The sequence below is a fragment of the Bufo bufo genome, chromosome 8 (assembly GCF_905171765.1).
Source record: "Bufo bufo chromosome 8, aBufBuf1.1, whole genome shotgun sequence".
In the NCBI taxonomy this organism is placed as follows: Eukaryota; Metazoa; Chordata; class Amphibia; order Anura; family Bufonidae; genus Bufo; species Bufo bufo.
In genome coordinates, this window is record NC_053396.1 from 127,762,264 (window position 1) to 127,776,713 (window position 14,450).

At 43.0% G+C, this 14,450-nt stretch overlaps 1 protein-coding gene across 6 annotated transcripts in view; it reads right to left on the reverse strand.

Moving 5' to 3' along the window:
* Positions 1-13,252: 13,252 nt before the first annotated feature.
* Positions 13,253-14,450, reverse strand: part of ACSL4 (acyl-CoA synthetase long chain family member 4) — an 82,395-nt gene continuing 81,197 nt past the window's right edge. For all 6 annotated transcript variants that reach the window (XM_040442501.1, XM_040442504.1, XM_040442505.1 and 3 more), the window contains exon 16: positions 13,253-13,923. In XM_040442501.1, the coding sequence (XP_040298435.1) occupies positions 13,766-13,923 (158 nt within the window). In that variant the 3' untranslated portion in view covers positions 13,253-13,765. The remainder of the gene's footprint in view (positions 13,924-14,450) is intronic.

The window sequence follows — 14,450 nt, forward strand, 5'->3', positions numbered from 1 at the left end:
GAAGTATTTCTTGTCATCTTAAACAATTTCACTCAGACAAAATCTCATCTGGAGGTACAGGAATGCTTGTCTATGTCCTCTGGCTCAGAGGAGGATTGAACAGATAATTTAGGTCTCTTAGGTGGTGGGATGGGACTAGGGGCTCTGAGCGAGGCCATGGAAGATTTGATCTCCTCCTGGATAAAAGCTTTCATCTCAGAAAAGATAGATGGTTGTTCTTCCTTCAGTACGTCCGATATTCAGACTTTACATAATTTATTTTTGTAGTTATCCGGAAGTCTCTTGGCACAAGTAGCACACTTTAGAGGTCTGGATTTAGACTTTGTTTCTCTAGCTCCCTAAGGAACAGAGCAGAGCAACCAAATATCATAGTGAATTATAGATACACAATATAAAATGAACAAGACCAAACTCCCCATAGGGGAACTCACGGGTGGTGCAGCCGGAAAGGGATTCAGTGCCATCCTGATGGGATGCTGGAGCTTCCTGTATTGACATGGTGGCGGTGATGCTGTTTCAAAGCTGCATGAGCGGCACTTTTAACTTTGCCGGCGTCTGTTGTCATCCTTGTGCGCCGCAGCTCCCCCTCCCCATTCAGAATTGCTGGTGTCAATGACGTGCGCGCGACTACCGCCATCCGCGGTCTGCTTCCTGCTGTGGAAGCCAGGTCGCGATAAGGACACAGCACAGGCCCCAGCATGAGCCGGAGCGAGCGCCCCATGAGACCGCGGCAGTCGGAGGTCTGCTTCCTACATGGAGTAGAAGGGAGACCAGAACTGAAATGGAAGCGCAGGCCGCAGCATGAACTGGAGCGAGCGTCCAGGTTGCCCCTGCTGCCCAGCCTTAGCCCCTGCCGCGGGAGAGCAGAGGGGGAAGATGAAGAAGGGGTGGGGGCAATTTAAACTCTGTCCATTTCCTGCCCCACAGAGGTCAAGCGTCATCTCACTTGTGGCCGTCATGGTGGATGAGATGGAAAATCTGAATGCAACACGGACCACATCCGTATTTTGTGGATCTTGCAAAGTCTGTCGTGTGCATGGGGCCTAATCCTGAGCCTTTGTGACCAGGGAGAGAAGACCCCCCCACGCTTTATCATACTTTCTTTGATGTCTACTTATGCTAGCATTAATACACATGAAAGCACAGTAGATAATTACTGTTAATGTAAAATTAGGCCCCAGGCTATGAATTCATAGGCTTACAGTACAGGGTTGATTTGTTTGCTAAATCAGATTATTGGTATACATTATGTTCATTAACAAATTAGTGGATGGATTGAGCAATTGTATTAGAGGGGCATTTACATGAGACATTTGCCACAAATCTCCGTGTTTTTTTACTGAAATTTTGCAGTAAATCCGAGTGCAGTTTTCTCAACATCTCATGTAAATGCAGGAGCATGTGTGATCCTCTCCACCAGTTCACTGCTTGCTGATTGTAAAACTCACCCGGAAACGGTGGACAACAGTAACATCATAAAGCTTAATACTTTTATAGGCTTATACCTTGCCGCTTTTAGAGACTATGCTATGCACTCAAATCACAACAACCTACGATTAGCCCCCTGCCACAAAAAGATGTACTGGTGCATTCCAGTTTGTATCCCAAACTGGAACCAATAAAAAACTATAGCTCACCAAAATGTGCCTTCACATAGCTACATCAGCAGAAAAATAAAGTTATGAGTGAAAAATATAGTGAAACAAAGCAATCTTTTTTTTTTTTTTGTAAACGCCTTTTAATTTTCTAAAAGTAGTGAAACATTACCAAAACCATATAAATTTGTCCCCTCCATAGTCGTACTGACACAGAGAATAAAATAAAAATGTCATTATTCCCACACAAAGAACACTGCAAAAAACAAAACCCTAAAAACAATTTCACCCTGTCACCCACAAAGTTTTTTTTTTTTTTTTATGAAGTTATACAATTCACCTTGTATACTCAGCAGTACACTATTAAAAAATATGATCTGCCCCACATAAAACAAGCCCTTATACAAACACTTTGGAAAGAGTTCAGAGAAGAGCTACTAAACTAGTACATGGATTGCAGGATAAAACTTACCAGGAAAGATTAAAGGACCTGACCTTAAAGAGGACCTTTCACTTGTAAAAACTATGTGAACTAAGTATGCTGCCATGTAGAGCGGCGCCCGGGGATCTCACTGCACTTATTATTATCCCCGGGCGCCGCTCGGAGAAAAAAACCTCCCAGGCTGTGAGCTGTGCGCTGCGATTGGCCAGCGCTGCAGCCTAGGAGGAGGAGACGCCCACAGGACAAGGGAAGACCCGCCTACTATAACTTAAGGAGCAAAGGTACCGGAGGGCATAACGGGAGAACGGAGCGGCTCCCGGGGATAATAATAAGTGCAGTGAGATCCCCGGGCGCCGCTCTACATGGCAACATACTTAGTTCACATAGTTTTTACAAGTGAAAGGTCCTCTTTAACATGTATAGCTTGGAAGAAAGACGAGACAGAGGGGATATGATAGAAACTTTTAAATATATAAAGGGAATCAACAAGGTAAAAAAGGAGAGAATATTTAAAAGAAGAAAAACTGCTACAAGAGGACATAGTTTTAAATTAGAGGGGCAAAGGTTTAAAAGTAATATCAGTAAGTATTACTTTACTGAGAGAGTAGTGGATGCATGGAAGAGCCTTCCTGCAGAAGTGGTAGCTGCAAATACAGTGAAGGAGTTTAAGCATGCATGGGATAGGCATAAGGCCATCCTTCATATAAGATAGGGCCAGGGGCTATTCATAGTATTCAGTATATTGGGCAGACTAGATGGGCCAAATGGTTCTTATCTGCCGACACATTCTATAAATTTGTCGAAGGAAAAATGAAAACGTTATGGCTTTTAAATTGTGGAGATCCTAAAAACAAAAACAAAAAAATCCCTGAGCCTTAAGTACGAAACTAGGCCACGTCCTTAAGGGGTTAACTTAAAAGTTCACTCTACATCACAGAAACAATTTGAAATTCCAGGTGTGATCAAGATGTTCAAGTTATTTTCTCTTTAGTTTTCTTACATAAAGCCTCATTCACAAGTCAGTGATTGTGAGCCAAAACCAGGACTGGAGCCTCCACAGACATAAGTTATAAGGGAAAGATCTGCACCTGGTTTTGGCTCAAAATCACTGATGGAAATCACTGACCAAACAATGACGTGTGAATGAGGCATAATCTGGTACTGCAACAGATATCAGCAAGAAGGCAATAATTCAAGTCCTCCTACTCTGCCCTTTATTAACATGAATGGAGAATGCAGTGTAAAAGTGAATGAAATAACTTTTTGGTATGAAGCACTCTTCTATATATATATATATATATATATATATATATATATATATATACACATACACACACTGCTCAAAAAAAAATAAAGGGAACACAAAAATAACATCCTAGATCTGAATTAAATATTCTTCTGAAATACTTTGTTCTTTGCATAGTTGAATGTGCTGACAACAAAATCACACAAAAATAAAAAAATGGAAATCAAATTTTTCAACCCATGGAGGTCTGTATTTGGAGTCACACTCAAAATTAAAGTGGAAAAACACACTACAGGCTGATCCAACTTTGATGTAATGCCCTTAAAACAAGTCAAAATGAGGCTCAGTAGTGTGTGTGGCCTCCACGTGCCTGTATGACCTCCCTACAACGCCTGTGCATGCTCCTGATGAGGTGGCGGAAGGTCTCCTGAGGGATCTCCTCCCAGACCTGGACTAAAGCATCTGCCAACTCCTGGACAGTCTGTGGTGCAACGTGACGTTGGTGGATAGAGCGAGACATGATGTCCCAGATGTGCTCAATTGGATTCAGGTCTGGGGAACGGGCGGGCAGGTCCATAGCATCAATGCCTTAGTCTTGCAGGAACTGCTGACACACTCCAGCCACATGAGGTCTAGCATTGTCTTGCATTAGGAGGAACCCAGGTCCAACCGCACCAGCATATGGTCTCACAAGGGGTCTGAGGATCTCATCTCGGTACCTAATGGCAGTCAGGCTACCTCTGGCGAGCACATGGAGGGCTGTGCGGCCCTCCAAAGAAATGCCACCCCACACCATTACTGACCCAATGCCAAACCGGTCATGCTGGAGGATGTTGCAGGCAGCAGAACGTTCTCCACGGCGTCTCCAGACTATGTCACGTCTGTCACATGTGCTCAGTGTGAACCTGCTTTCATCTGTGAAGAGCACAGGGCGCCAGTGGCGAATTTGCCAATCTTGGTGTTCTCTGGCAAATGCCAAACGTCCTACACGGTGTTGGGCTGTAAGCACAACCCCCACCTGTGGACGTCGGGCACTCATATCACCCTCATGGAGTCTGTTTCTGACCGTTTGAGCAGACACATGCACATTTGTGGCCTGCTGGAGGTCATTTTGCAGGGCTCTGGCAGTGCTCCTCCTGTTCGCTACCTGCGCCTTTGTGCAAGGAGGGTCCTGCTGCTGGGTTGTTGCCCTCCTACGACCTCCTCCACGTCTCCTGATGTACTGGCCTGTCTCCTGGTAGCGCCTCCATGCTCTGGACACTACGCTGACAGACACAGCAAACCTTCTTGCCACAGCTCGCATTGATGTGCCATCCTGGATAAGCTGCACTACCTGAGCCACTTGTGTGGGTTGTAGACTCCATCTCATGCTACCACTAGAGTGAAAGCACCGCCAGCATTCAAAAGTGACCAAAATATCAGCCAGGAAGCATAGGAACTGAGAAGTGGTCTGTGGTCACCACCTGCAGAACCACTCCATTATTGGGGGTGTCTTGCTAATTGCCTATAATTTCCACCTGTTGTCTATCCCATTTGCACAACAGCATGTGAAATTGATTGTCACTCAGTGTTGCTTCCTAAGTGGACAGTTTGATTTCACAGAAGTGTGATTGACTTGGAGTTACATTATGTTGTTTAAGTGTTCCCTTTATTTTTTTGAGCAGTGTATATTAGAAACTTGATAATACCAATTGTGAGGTGCATATCCCAAAAAGTTTTTAAGTGCTTCACTGCAGGTAAACGGCAGTTTGACGCTCCTACTTTGAAGAGATTTCTGTATCGGATGAACATAATATTTTTTACATGTTCTAGCTCATATTTTGGGAAATTAGTTTTTTCTGGTGTGAGACTTTTTCGCCACTTTTCTGAAAAATGTGTGTAGCATGGGAGGGGGCATGGCCTCCAGTTATATATTTACTATAAGTTACAACAGAGGCTCAAGTTAATTTTAGCTTAAAACTATCACTTTTTGCCATAAAGAGGGCGGGCGCATCCCCAGAGCAAAGTAGATCATGAGACGCCAGTTTTGATAAACGACCCTGAAAATGTTGGAAGTGCCTGAGAAGCAGATGTTCAAAGTCACAAAATGCTCACACTGCTTAATCAACGGGCAGAAGAAAATGGTTATAGAGTAACCTGTTCCAGAGCGAAGTACAGCAGGCGGATTTATAGATTTCAAATTCCAGGAAAAGAACATCTTGCATGTGCTGTTCTCGTTTCATTCTGTTCCAGTTGAAGGGCTCCTGATTACTTGTGACGCTATTGCAGGAATACCAAGAAAAGGCTCCCCCTCAGAGATTGTTACTGGAATGTACAAGTTATGTAACATCGAAACATTACAAGCGCCCATGTGGAAGCGACAAAAACTATTTTAAAACATTTTGGGTAAACATATTTTTACGGGCATTTTATTATTAAGAGTTTTCCAAGATTTTTTTGATAGGTCATCAGTATCTGATCAGTGGAGGTCTGACACCCGGGACCCCCGCCGATCAGCTGTTTTGAGAAAGCTGCCTTACCAAGGACAGCGATATGCATCGTATAGTGGCTGTGCTTGGTATTGCAGCTCACTTGAATGGGGCTGTGAACATGTCGGCACTTGGCCTAGGAAAAGCAGAGAGGAGTGCCGCTGCCATCTCAAACCGCTGATCGGCGGGGTCCCGGGCGTCGAACCCCCACCAATCAGATACTGAAGACCTATCCTGAGGATAGGTCCCCTGTATTAAAATCTCAAAAAAACTCCTTTAAGTTTGAAATAAATGTAGATACAGTATAATTCCCGCATGTCACAGAACATGTAAATGATGAGCCTTGTGATGAACCCTTTCAGGACTTTGTGGTTTTCTGCTTTTGCATTTTCATTTTATACTCCCTACCTTCCCAGAGCCATAACTTTACGATGTTCCCTATGTGAATAAACTGACTTGTTACCATCATTCTCCAGGTAAGTAAGTATGATTACATTAAAACTACATTTATATAGTTTTTCATGTTTTAATAATGAAAAAAAAGAAAGAAAAAAAAAACACCCTTCCCAAAATTTTTATAAAAACAGCAAGTTGGCCGGCTTTCACTGTACAGGATAAATACGTCCCCTTAGGGCACTTAAATATGTGATCTTCAGATCAATATTGTGAATCACGTACACCCATACATGCCGATTGTCTTCCCTGGGGAAGAAGAACTTCCAGCAAGACAATGTGACATGTCAGACAGCTAGAAATATCTGATATTGGTTGGAAAAGCATGACCAAGACTTCCAAGTTATACCCTGGCCCTCTAATTTCTCAGACTTGAACCCAATTGAGGATCTGTGGGACCACCTCGATCATAGTGTTCTCTCTGTGGATTCTCCCCTAGACACCCTCCAGCAGCTGTGGGATGCACTGCAGTCAGCATGGCTCCAGATACTTGTGACAACCTACCAGAAACTTTCTAAGTCACTCTCAGCCCGTCTAGTTGCTGTCCGTCATGCACACGGCGGTTACTCAGGATATTAGCTGGTGGTCATAATAATGTGACTCAACTGTGTATGATAGAATGGGGCTGCAACATCATGCAGGACATGGACAAGTACATTCTTCCAAACAAGGAATTCATGTAAAAGTGGCACTGTATCTGGAAGAAAGCTATGGATTTCAAATGTGTATTATCACTTTATAGCCCAAGATGCGTTATTTTGCACCACAATTGCGATGTAAAAAAAAAAAAAATCTGTCCCAAAGTAAGCCAACCAATAGTTCGTATAGCCAGAGAAAGGTGTCTATCCCTGCACCACATTTAGCCAGAAGCAACTATGATAAATCTAGTGCAGGTTTAGACAGGATATCTAAGGCTACTTTCACACTGGCGTCTTGGTTTCTGTTTGTGAGATCCGTTCAGGGCTGTCACACGCGGTCCAAAACGGATCAGTTTTGCCCTAATGCATTCTGAATGGAAAAGCATCCGCTCAGAATGCATTCGTTTGCCTCTGTTCCGCCTCCATTCCGTTCGACGATGTGGAGGCAAACGGATCCGTCCTGACCTACAATGTAAGTCAATGGGGACTGATCTGTTTTCACTGACACAATCTGGCACAATAGAAAATGGATCCGTCCCCTATTGACTTTCAATGGTGTTCAAGACTGATTCGTTTTGGCTATGTTAAACATAATACAAACTGATCCGTTCTGAACGGATGCATGCGGTTGTATTATCGGTGCAGATCCATGACGGATCCGCACCAAACGCGCGTGTGAAAGTAGCCTTAGCTTATGCCACCGATTGGATTAGTAAATGTGGCCCAGCGTGTCTTACCACTTTTCCCCTATAGAGCAGGTGATGTTAAACACCTGAAAGAACACTAAGTGGGTGATTTACAAACTGATATACGCCACTTTTGTGGTGTATATCTGGTGCAGATTCTGTCGCAAACCATGAGGCGGCAGAATCTGCAACTTCTTTCCTGGTCACACCAGGTCTAAAAAAGTGCGGGGGGTCATGGGCGGGGGAAGGAGTCAGGCCAGTAGGCCCATCTTATTCATCATTTTCTACACCTCATTTAGGCATAGAAAATGGTCTAAATGTAAGACTGCAAGGAAGCGGTCTTAAATTTTGACTCAGCGGTGGATACGCCAAAGTTATGTAGAGGTCGGTGTCTCTACATAACTTTGGCATATCCAACGCCAGCGGAGGGGCTTAAGACCGGCGTCTCCAACGCCGGTCTTAATAAATGTGCCCCTAAGAGCTACAGGATCCAGTGGCTAGGAAAAGAAGCCAGACAGAAAAAAATGCCACCTAATGAACAAACCCCAGTAGCAAACCTTTAAAATAAAAATGCTTTTGTATCCAACATTAATATTTCCCATACAACTTCAGCTAAAATCAGGAACTAGCATTTTTTTACTGAAAGGAGAAGCTGTTTAGGTGGCAGCAGGTAGGCTTTCCTGAAGAGGTGGGTTTTTAGATGAAAGGCTGGATGGTGGGGTACAATGTGATGTGCTGGAGCAGTGGGTTCCAGGGGATTGGGGGGGGGGGGGGGGGGGGGGGTGTAGTCGTGAGAAATCCAGTGTAAGGAGAAGATTGCATGTGGGGAGGTAGCAGGAGAGTCGCTCAGAGATGTATGGAGGGGACAGATTGTACATATCTTCTTATATCATCTTTGAGAAGACACATACACTGGTAGATGCCCCATCTTATTCACTACATCATGCATAATTGGAGTTGGTGCATACCATTCCTCAAAGCCACAAACACAGTTCTGCTTTGTAACCAAAAAGTAACCATTTAATTCATCCTTGTTTGAGGCCAACAGTATATCACCTGCCCTCCAAGGAGGTATTAATCCTGAGACAGAATAGAATACAGGCTATACAATGAAGACACAGAAATAGACAGGTGTCATAAATTAGTTCAAACAAAAAAAATACATAGATCTAGATCACACAATAACCATTTCTCAAAACCTTATAAAAGCAATAATGACTGGCTCACTCATGTTCTACCAGAACCACCTAAAGCTGGAAAAAGACAGTAATAAATTAACAGACCACAAACAAATTAAATAACTTGATGTGTTCAGAAAAATACAGAACCACACTCAGGCCTCCCCCTACAGATTTACGTGGTCCCTTTTTTGGCAGTGATAAAATACAGCTCCGTCATCATGTGAATATTGTCTGGCTGTTTTTCACGCAAAGCGTATGCAGTCAAAGCTGCAATTTCCTAGCTTCAACCAATAGTATGAGGCCAAGCAAGAAACATAAAGGCCTGATATGTATACTGCTAGTAACTTAAAGGGCTTGTCCAGGGCTAGATAACCATGGCTGCTTTCTTCCAGAAGCACCTCACCTGTCCATAGATCGTGTGTCATACTGCAGCTGAAGTGCCATTGAAGTGAGTGGGGCTGAGCTGCAATACCACACACAACCTGTGGACAGGAGAGGTGCTGTTCATGGAGGAAAGCAGAATTGTTTTTCTAATCCTGGACAACCCCTTTAGGCCTAGTTCACACGAACGTATGGCTTTTAAAGTTTTTTGCAGTCCGTTTTTCACGGATCCGTTGTTCCGTTTTTGAGTTTCGTTGTGTTTCCGTTTTTCAGTATGGCATATACAGTATACAGTAATTACATAGAAAAAATTGGGCTGGGCATAACATTTTCAATAGGTGGTTCCGCAAAAACGGAACGGATACAGAAGACATACGGATGCATTTCCGTATGTGTTCAGTTTTTTTTGCTGACCCATTGACTTGAATGGAGCCACGGAACGTGATTTGTGGGCAATAATAGGACATGTTCTATCTTTCAACGGAACGGAAAAACGGAAACGGAATGCTTACAGAACACATTCGGTTTTTAACGCGGAACCATTGAAATGAATGGTTCCGTATACGGAACACAAAAAAACGGCCCGTACACTCGCAAAAAAAACGATCGTGTAAACTAGGCCTTGATATGGATCTCCGGGCCAGATGCTAAAAGTAATGTTTGTTGGTTGCACATCTCCTCATGTAAACAGGGGACGTGCTTCTGACGATTATATAAAGGATCGTAAGCCGTGAGTAATCATTCATTTGGGCAAGAAGGTCTTTAAAACGAGTGATGTTTGACTTGCTCGTTACAGGTAGAAATCTGCCCATTAGGGTGCATTCACATGCCTGTATGCATGTTGCGGTCTTCAAAACGTTAATCCGCAAAATAGAGAAGATTTTTGTGCTGCATCCGTTTTTTTGCAGACCCATTGACTTCAATAGGTCATGGTCTGCATTTGCGGCCTAGTATAGGACATGTTCATTTGCAGAATGAACATACGGATGCGGAAAGCAAACTGAAGCCATCAGAAGTCAATGGGTCCGCAACGCGGATGTTATCCGTAATTTAGCGGATCCGTATTTTGTGAAAACGCAAAACGCTTACAGTCGTGTGAATGCACAGACACGTCTTCATACAAGATGAGGCAGCCTAGTGATCTGTAAGTATATCCAAGGCTACGCAATTATAAAGCAGGTTCTGTGATTCTTGGTGCTGAAGAGCCCCAGATTGTCAGAACCTGCCCATGGCTTCAGAATGAAATACAGCCAAAATATTCCAGCCAAGTAACGGCTATAGAAGACAGCAAAAAACATATGCATATATTCCAAGAACTAATGTATACAAAAGAATCCCCTACACCCAATTATTTTCATACAATGACAGTACACGACTTATTTGTGGTCATCATATACACAGGGTTTAAATAAGCTTCAAAATAGACTCTTCCTAATAAATACTTTAAGATCTTAAAAAGGTCCATGTTCTTCGGCTAGCTGACAACTGTACAAAGCATTTCAACACCACTAACAACTCTTTATAAGAAAAAAGTGCAAGGAACATTGCTTCAAGGGTTGTCACTTTTTTTTTTTTTTTTTTTTTATCAGCAGGGTTCGTCTAGTTGTGACCCAACCCCTGGCAGGGCATGCTGGGGATTGTGGTTCTCAGCTAGCCTAACCCTGTTTACAGTATATATTTTCTATGTAAACCACCAACTACAGATGATAACCAACAATATACATAAGGAAACCATGTTAAAATAAAATCCATAGAGACATCCTAGGGAGAATTGCTGGCTTATATCCAGCAGTGCAGCAGCCCCTAATATACATGGATTATCTCAATGCACAATACATGTCGAGTTTCCAGTCTATATACAGAAGAGAAAAACAAACATTCTAGTGATTCAGGTTTTTTTTTTTTTTTTTTGTAACACCCGTAGCAATCACTTAGCACTCATGTCTTTGGGATATTTGGGTTTAAACCTAGTAATCTTCCCATGTCATTATATACCATGACAGAAGTAAGGGCAGTCCTGATATGTAGAGGCCTACAATAAATACAGCATATGGAAGTATATGTAAATCCTAGAAATGAATGAGATGTTAGGTTTCAGTGTTTTTTTTCTGTGGTAATTTGCTCGTTAAAGATGGCGGCGTGCGTTGCCTGGAATGCCCTACAAACCTTGTACTGGTTTTGCATTAAGTAGTGGACACTATGCTGCAATCTTATTGGTGTGCACTAGTAGCGCTGACTGCAGGACTACATTTTCTTTGTGCTAAAATGTCACAGCTAATTTTAAGAAATTCATAGCAGGACATCATTTGCACAATTAGACTATTCGGGGGATAAAGAATCCCCGTGTGTCAGTTACACAGCCAAGACCATGCTATGGCCAAATTAGAAGTGATCACATTTCTTAAATTCTTGACCTTTGGCTTCTTAAAGGGGTTGTGCCAAGTTTAAGATATCCCCTATCCACAGGGGTTGTTGGGGATTTGACTGCTGAGACCGCTACCAATCCAATCACTGAGGTACCCTTCCTCTGTCCTGATGGAGCAACAGGCGAGGCATCCGCCCTGCCAGTCCATTCATTCTCTATGGGACCAGCAGAAATAGCAAAGTTCTTTACCCTGCTATCTCCAGCAGTTCCATAGAGAATGAATGGATCAGCCGGGCGCATGCTCAAGATGGGATCAGAGGAAGTCCCAGCGGTCAGACCCCCACAGGATAGGGCAGTGATGGCTAACCTCCGGCACTCCAGCTGTGGTGAAACTACAACTCCCAGCATGCTCCATTCATTTCTCTAGCGTTCTGAGAACAGCCAAGCAAGTGTACATCTTGGGAGTCGTAGTTTTACCACAGCCAGAGTGTCAGAGGTTAGCCATCACAGAGATAGGGTGGTTTAATACACAGCATCTTCAGAAAGAAATGTTGTAGGTTTTTGAGCCAAAGCCAGAGGTTGATTCAAAAGGAATCAAATAAAAATGGTAGGACTTCCACGTCTTCATCCTGCTGGATCAGTTTCTGACTTTGTCTAAAAAAAAACAAAAAAACTGGGAAACATATTTGGGGAAAAAAAACGCTGAGTGTGAAACCACCTTTAAGGACATAAGAAGAGAATGTTTAAATGAATGTTACTTTTTTTTTTTTTTTTTGCTTTGCTCCCTTAAGCTTCACTTATCAAAGCAGTCTACAAAAGACTGGTATTACTGCCCACAGCAACCAGAGCGCAGCTTTAAAAGGGTATTTTCCTGAAGTGAACTGAAAGCTATGCACTGACTGGTTGCTACACGGCCAGTTCTTCTGGCAGATTGTTTTGGTAAATGAGGCCCAGTAGAAAGTTATGGCCAGGTTCTTAAAAAGTCCTGTTCACAGAATACAGGTGAAATGGTCAGTTCCCTTGCAGTATAATGGTTAAAAAAAAATTATAATAATTAGAAACCGATTAGTAGGGATCTGACCGCTGGGGTCCCATGCCCCCATAGGAATGGAGAAGCAGGTGCTGCTCCATTCATTCTCTATAGGACTGGTTAAGATGGCAGAGTACAGTGCTCAGCTATCTCCAGCTATCCCCATAAAGGAGGAATGGAGTGGCAGGAAAGATGTGTGACCTGCTGCTCCATTCACACAGGGGCAGGGGCCAGCTGTTCTCATGAACAGTGGAGGTCCCAGTGGTCAGACCTCCATCGATCGGATACTTATTCCCTATCCTGAAGGTGTTCAGATGTCTTGCCAATATACCACAGCATGTCGTCCATTTGTAGCAGTGAGTGAGTATTAATACTAACCTAGTTCTCAAGAGTCCAAGATTAAAAGAACATGGCCGCCTTTTTCCAAACGCAGCAGCACACCTGTCCATGGGTTTTGTCTGGTAAAGCTTCACTTTAGCTCCACTGAAGTGAAAAGGCTGAGCTGCACTACCAGACACAACCATGGACAGAAGTGGTGCGGTTTGTGAGAGAATGCTGCCAAGTTATCTACTCCAGGACAACCCCCTCCCCGAAAAAATCCTAATCCAGCAGTTCCTTCTAAGGCCTCTTGCACACGTTGTGTGCCAATGGCCGTATTGCGGCCCGCATACGGCGGGTCCCCAATACACGACACCGGCCCGTATGCACTCCGCATCACGAATGTGGACCCATTCACTTGAATAGGTTTCTGTCTGTGCCTCCGCACCGCAAAAAAACAGAACTTGTTCTATTTTTTTTGCGGTGCAGACAGATCACGGACCCATTCAAGTTGAATGGGTCTCAATCCGTCACGGCTGCCGACCGTGCATTGGGTACTGCAAATTGCAGTTCCCAATGCATGGAACGGATGCATAGCGTTCATGTGCAAGAGGCCAAAGAATCTTAAAATGACATGAACTTCATGAAAGTTATACGTCCACAATGTCAGGTTGGTGCCTGTTGTATGTATAGATTTTGTTCTGATAAATATCCATTCTGAATTCATGTGTGTCAGTGGTTTTACATTTGAGTGCAAACTGAAAAAAAATAAAATAAATATATAAATTATACGTCTCTTCAACTGTAACTGCACAAACATGCATAGTCATCACATATCCCATAGATAGAATGTTTATCCAGTCTGTAGAAAGGCGTCCTTTTGTCTGACAGGGGAAAACAAAAGGTAACAAGGACAAACAAAACCAGAAATCCAAATGTATAGTCCATATGGAGCCAGGTTCCTACTTCCCTCCGTACATGCGCTCAATATCATTTAAATAGTGGTTCTTCAGCTCTTTCCTCTTCAGCTTGAAGGCATCCGTAACAAGACCTGTCTCAGGAGTCCAGGGGTCCGGGCTGAGCCGTACCTTGATTGGAATTTCAAATCGCTCCAATTTCACTGTGCAAATAAAATAAAAATTTTTTTTTTTAAACTTAAGAGGAAATACTCTACATACCATGGAAGAAAGGGTCTAATACAAGTTAGTTAAAAAACAAAAGCTGTATTGGTCCTGAACCACTTAATATTTCCACTAGGTGGCAGCAGAGCCTTGCTCTGCGCAAAAAAAATAAAAAATAATAACATACAAAGTTAATCTGGCAATGGAGTTAATCTTTTAAACTCATTTCATTATTTTATTATAACCATTACTCCCAAAACCACTATGCTCCTTACATACATACAGAGGGAAAATGCTTGTCGATTTGCCTGTTACCAAAGTGATATTTTAGGTGTTTCTACTGAAGATGTATTTGGACTCCTCACAACTTACTAAGGGGCTTATGTAGAAAAACAGTAGTGAAGGCGGAATAGGACGCTTATGATGCGTTAGAAAATAGGTATATGTCCATGAGATAAGGAAAGCAGGAGTGCTCAGGGCAGAACATAACCAGCTAAATCTGTTACAAGACAGAACAAACAGGATA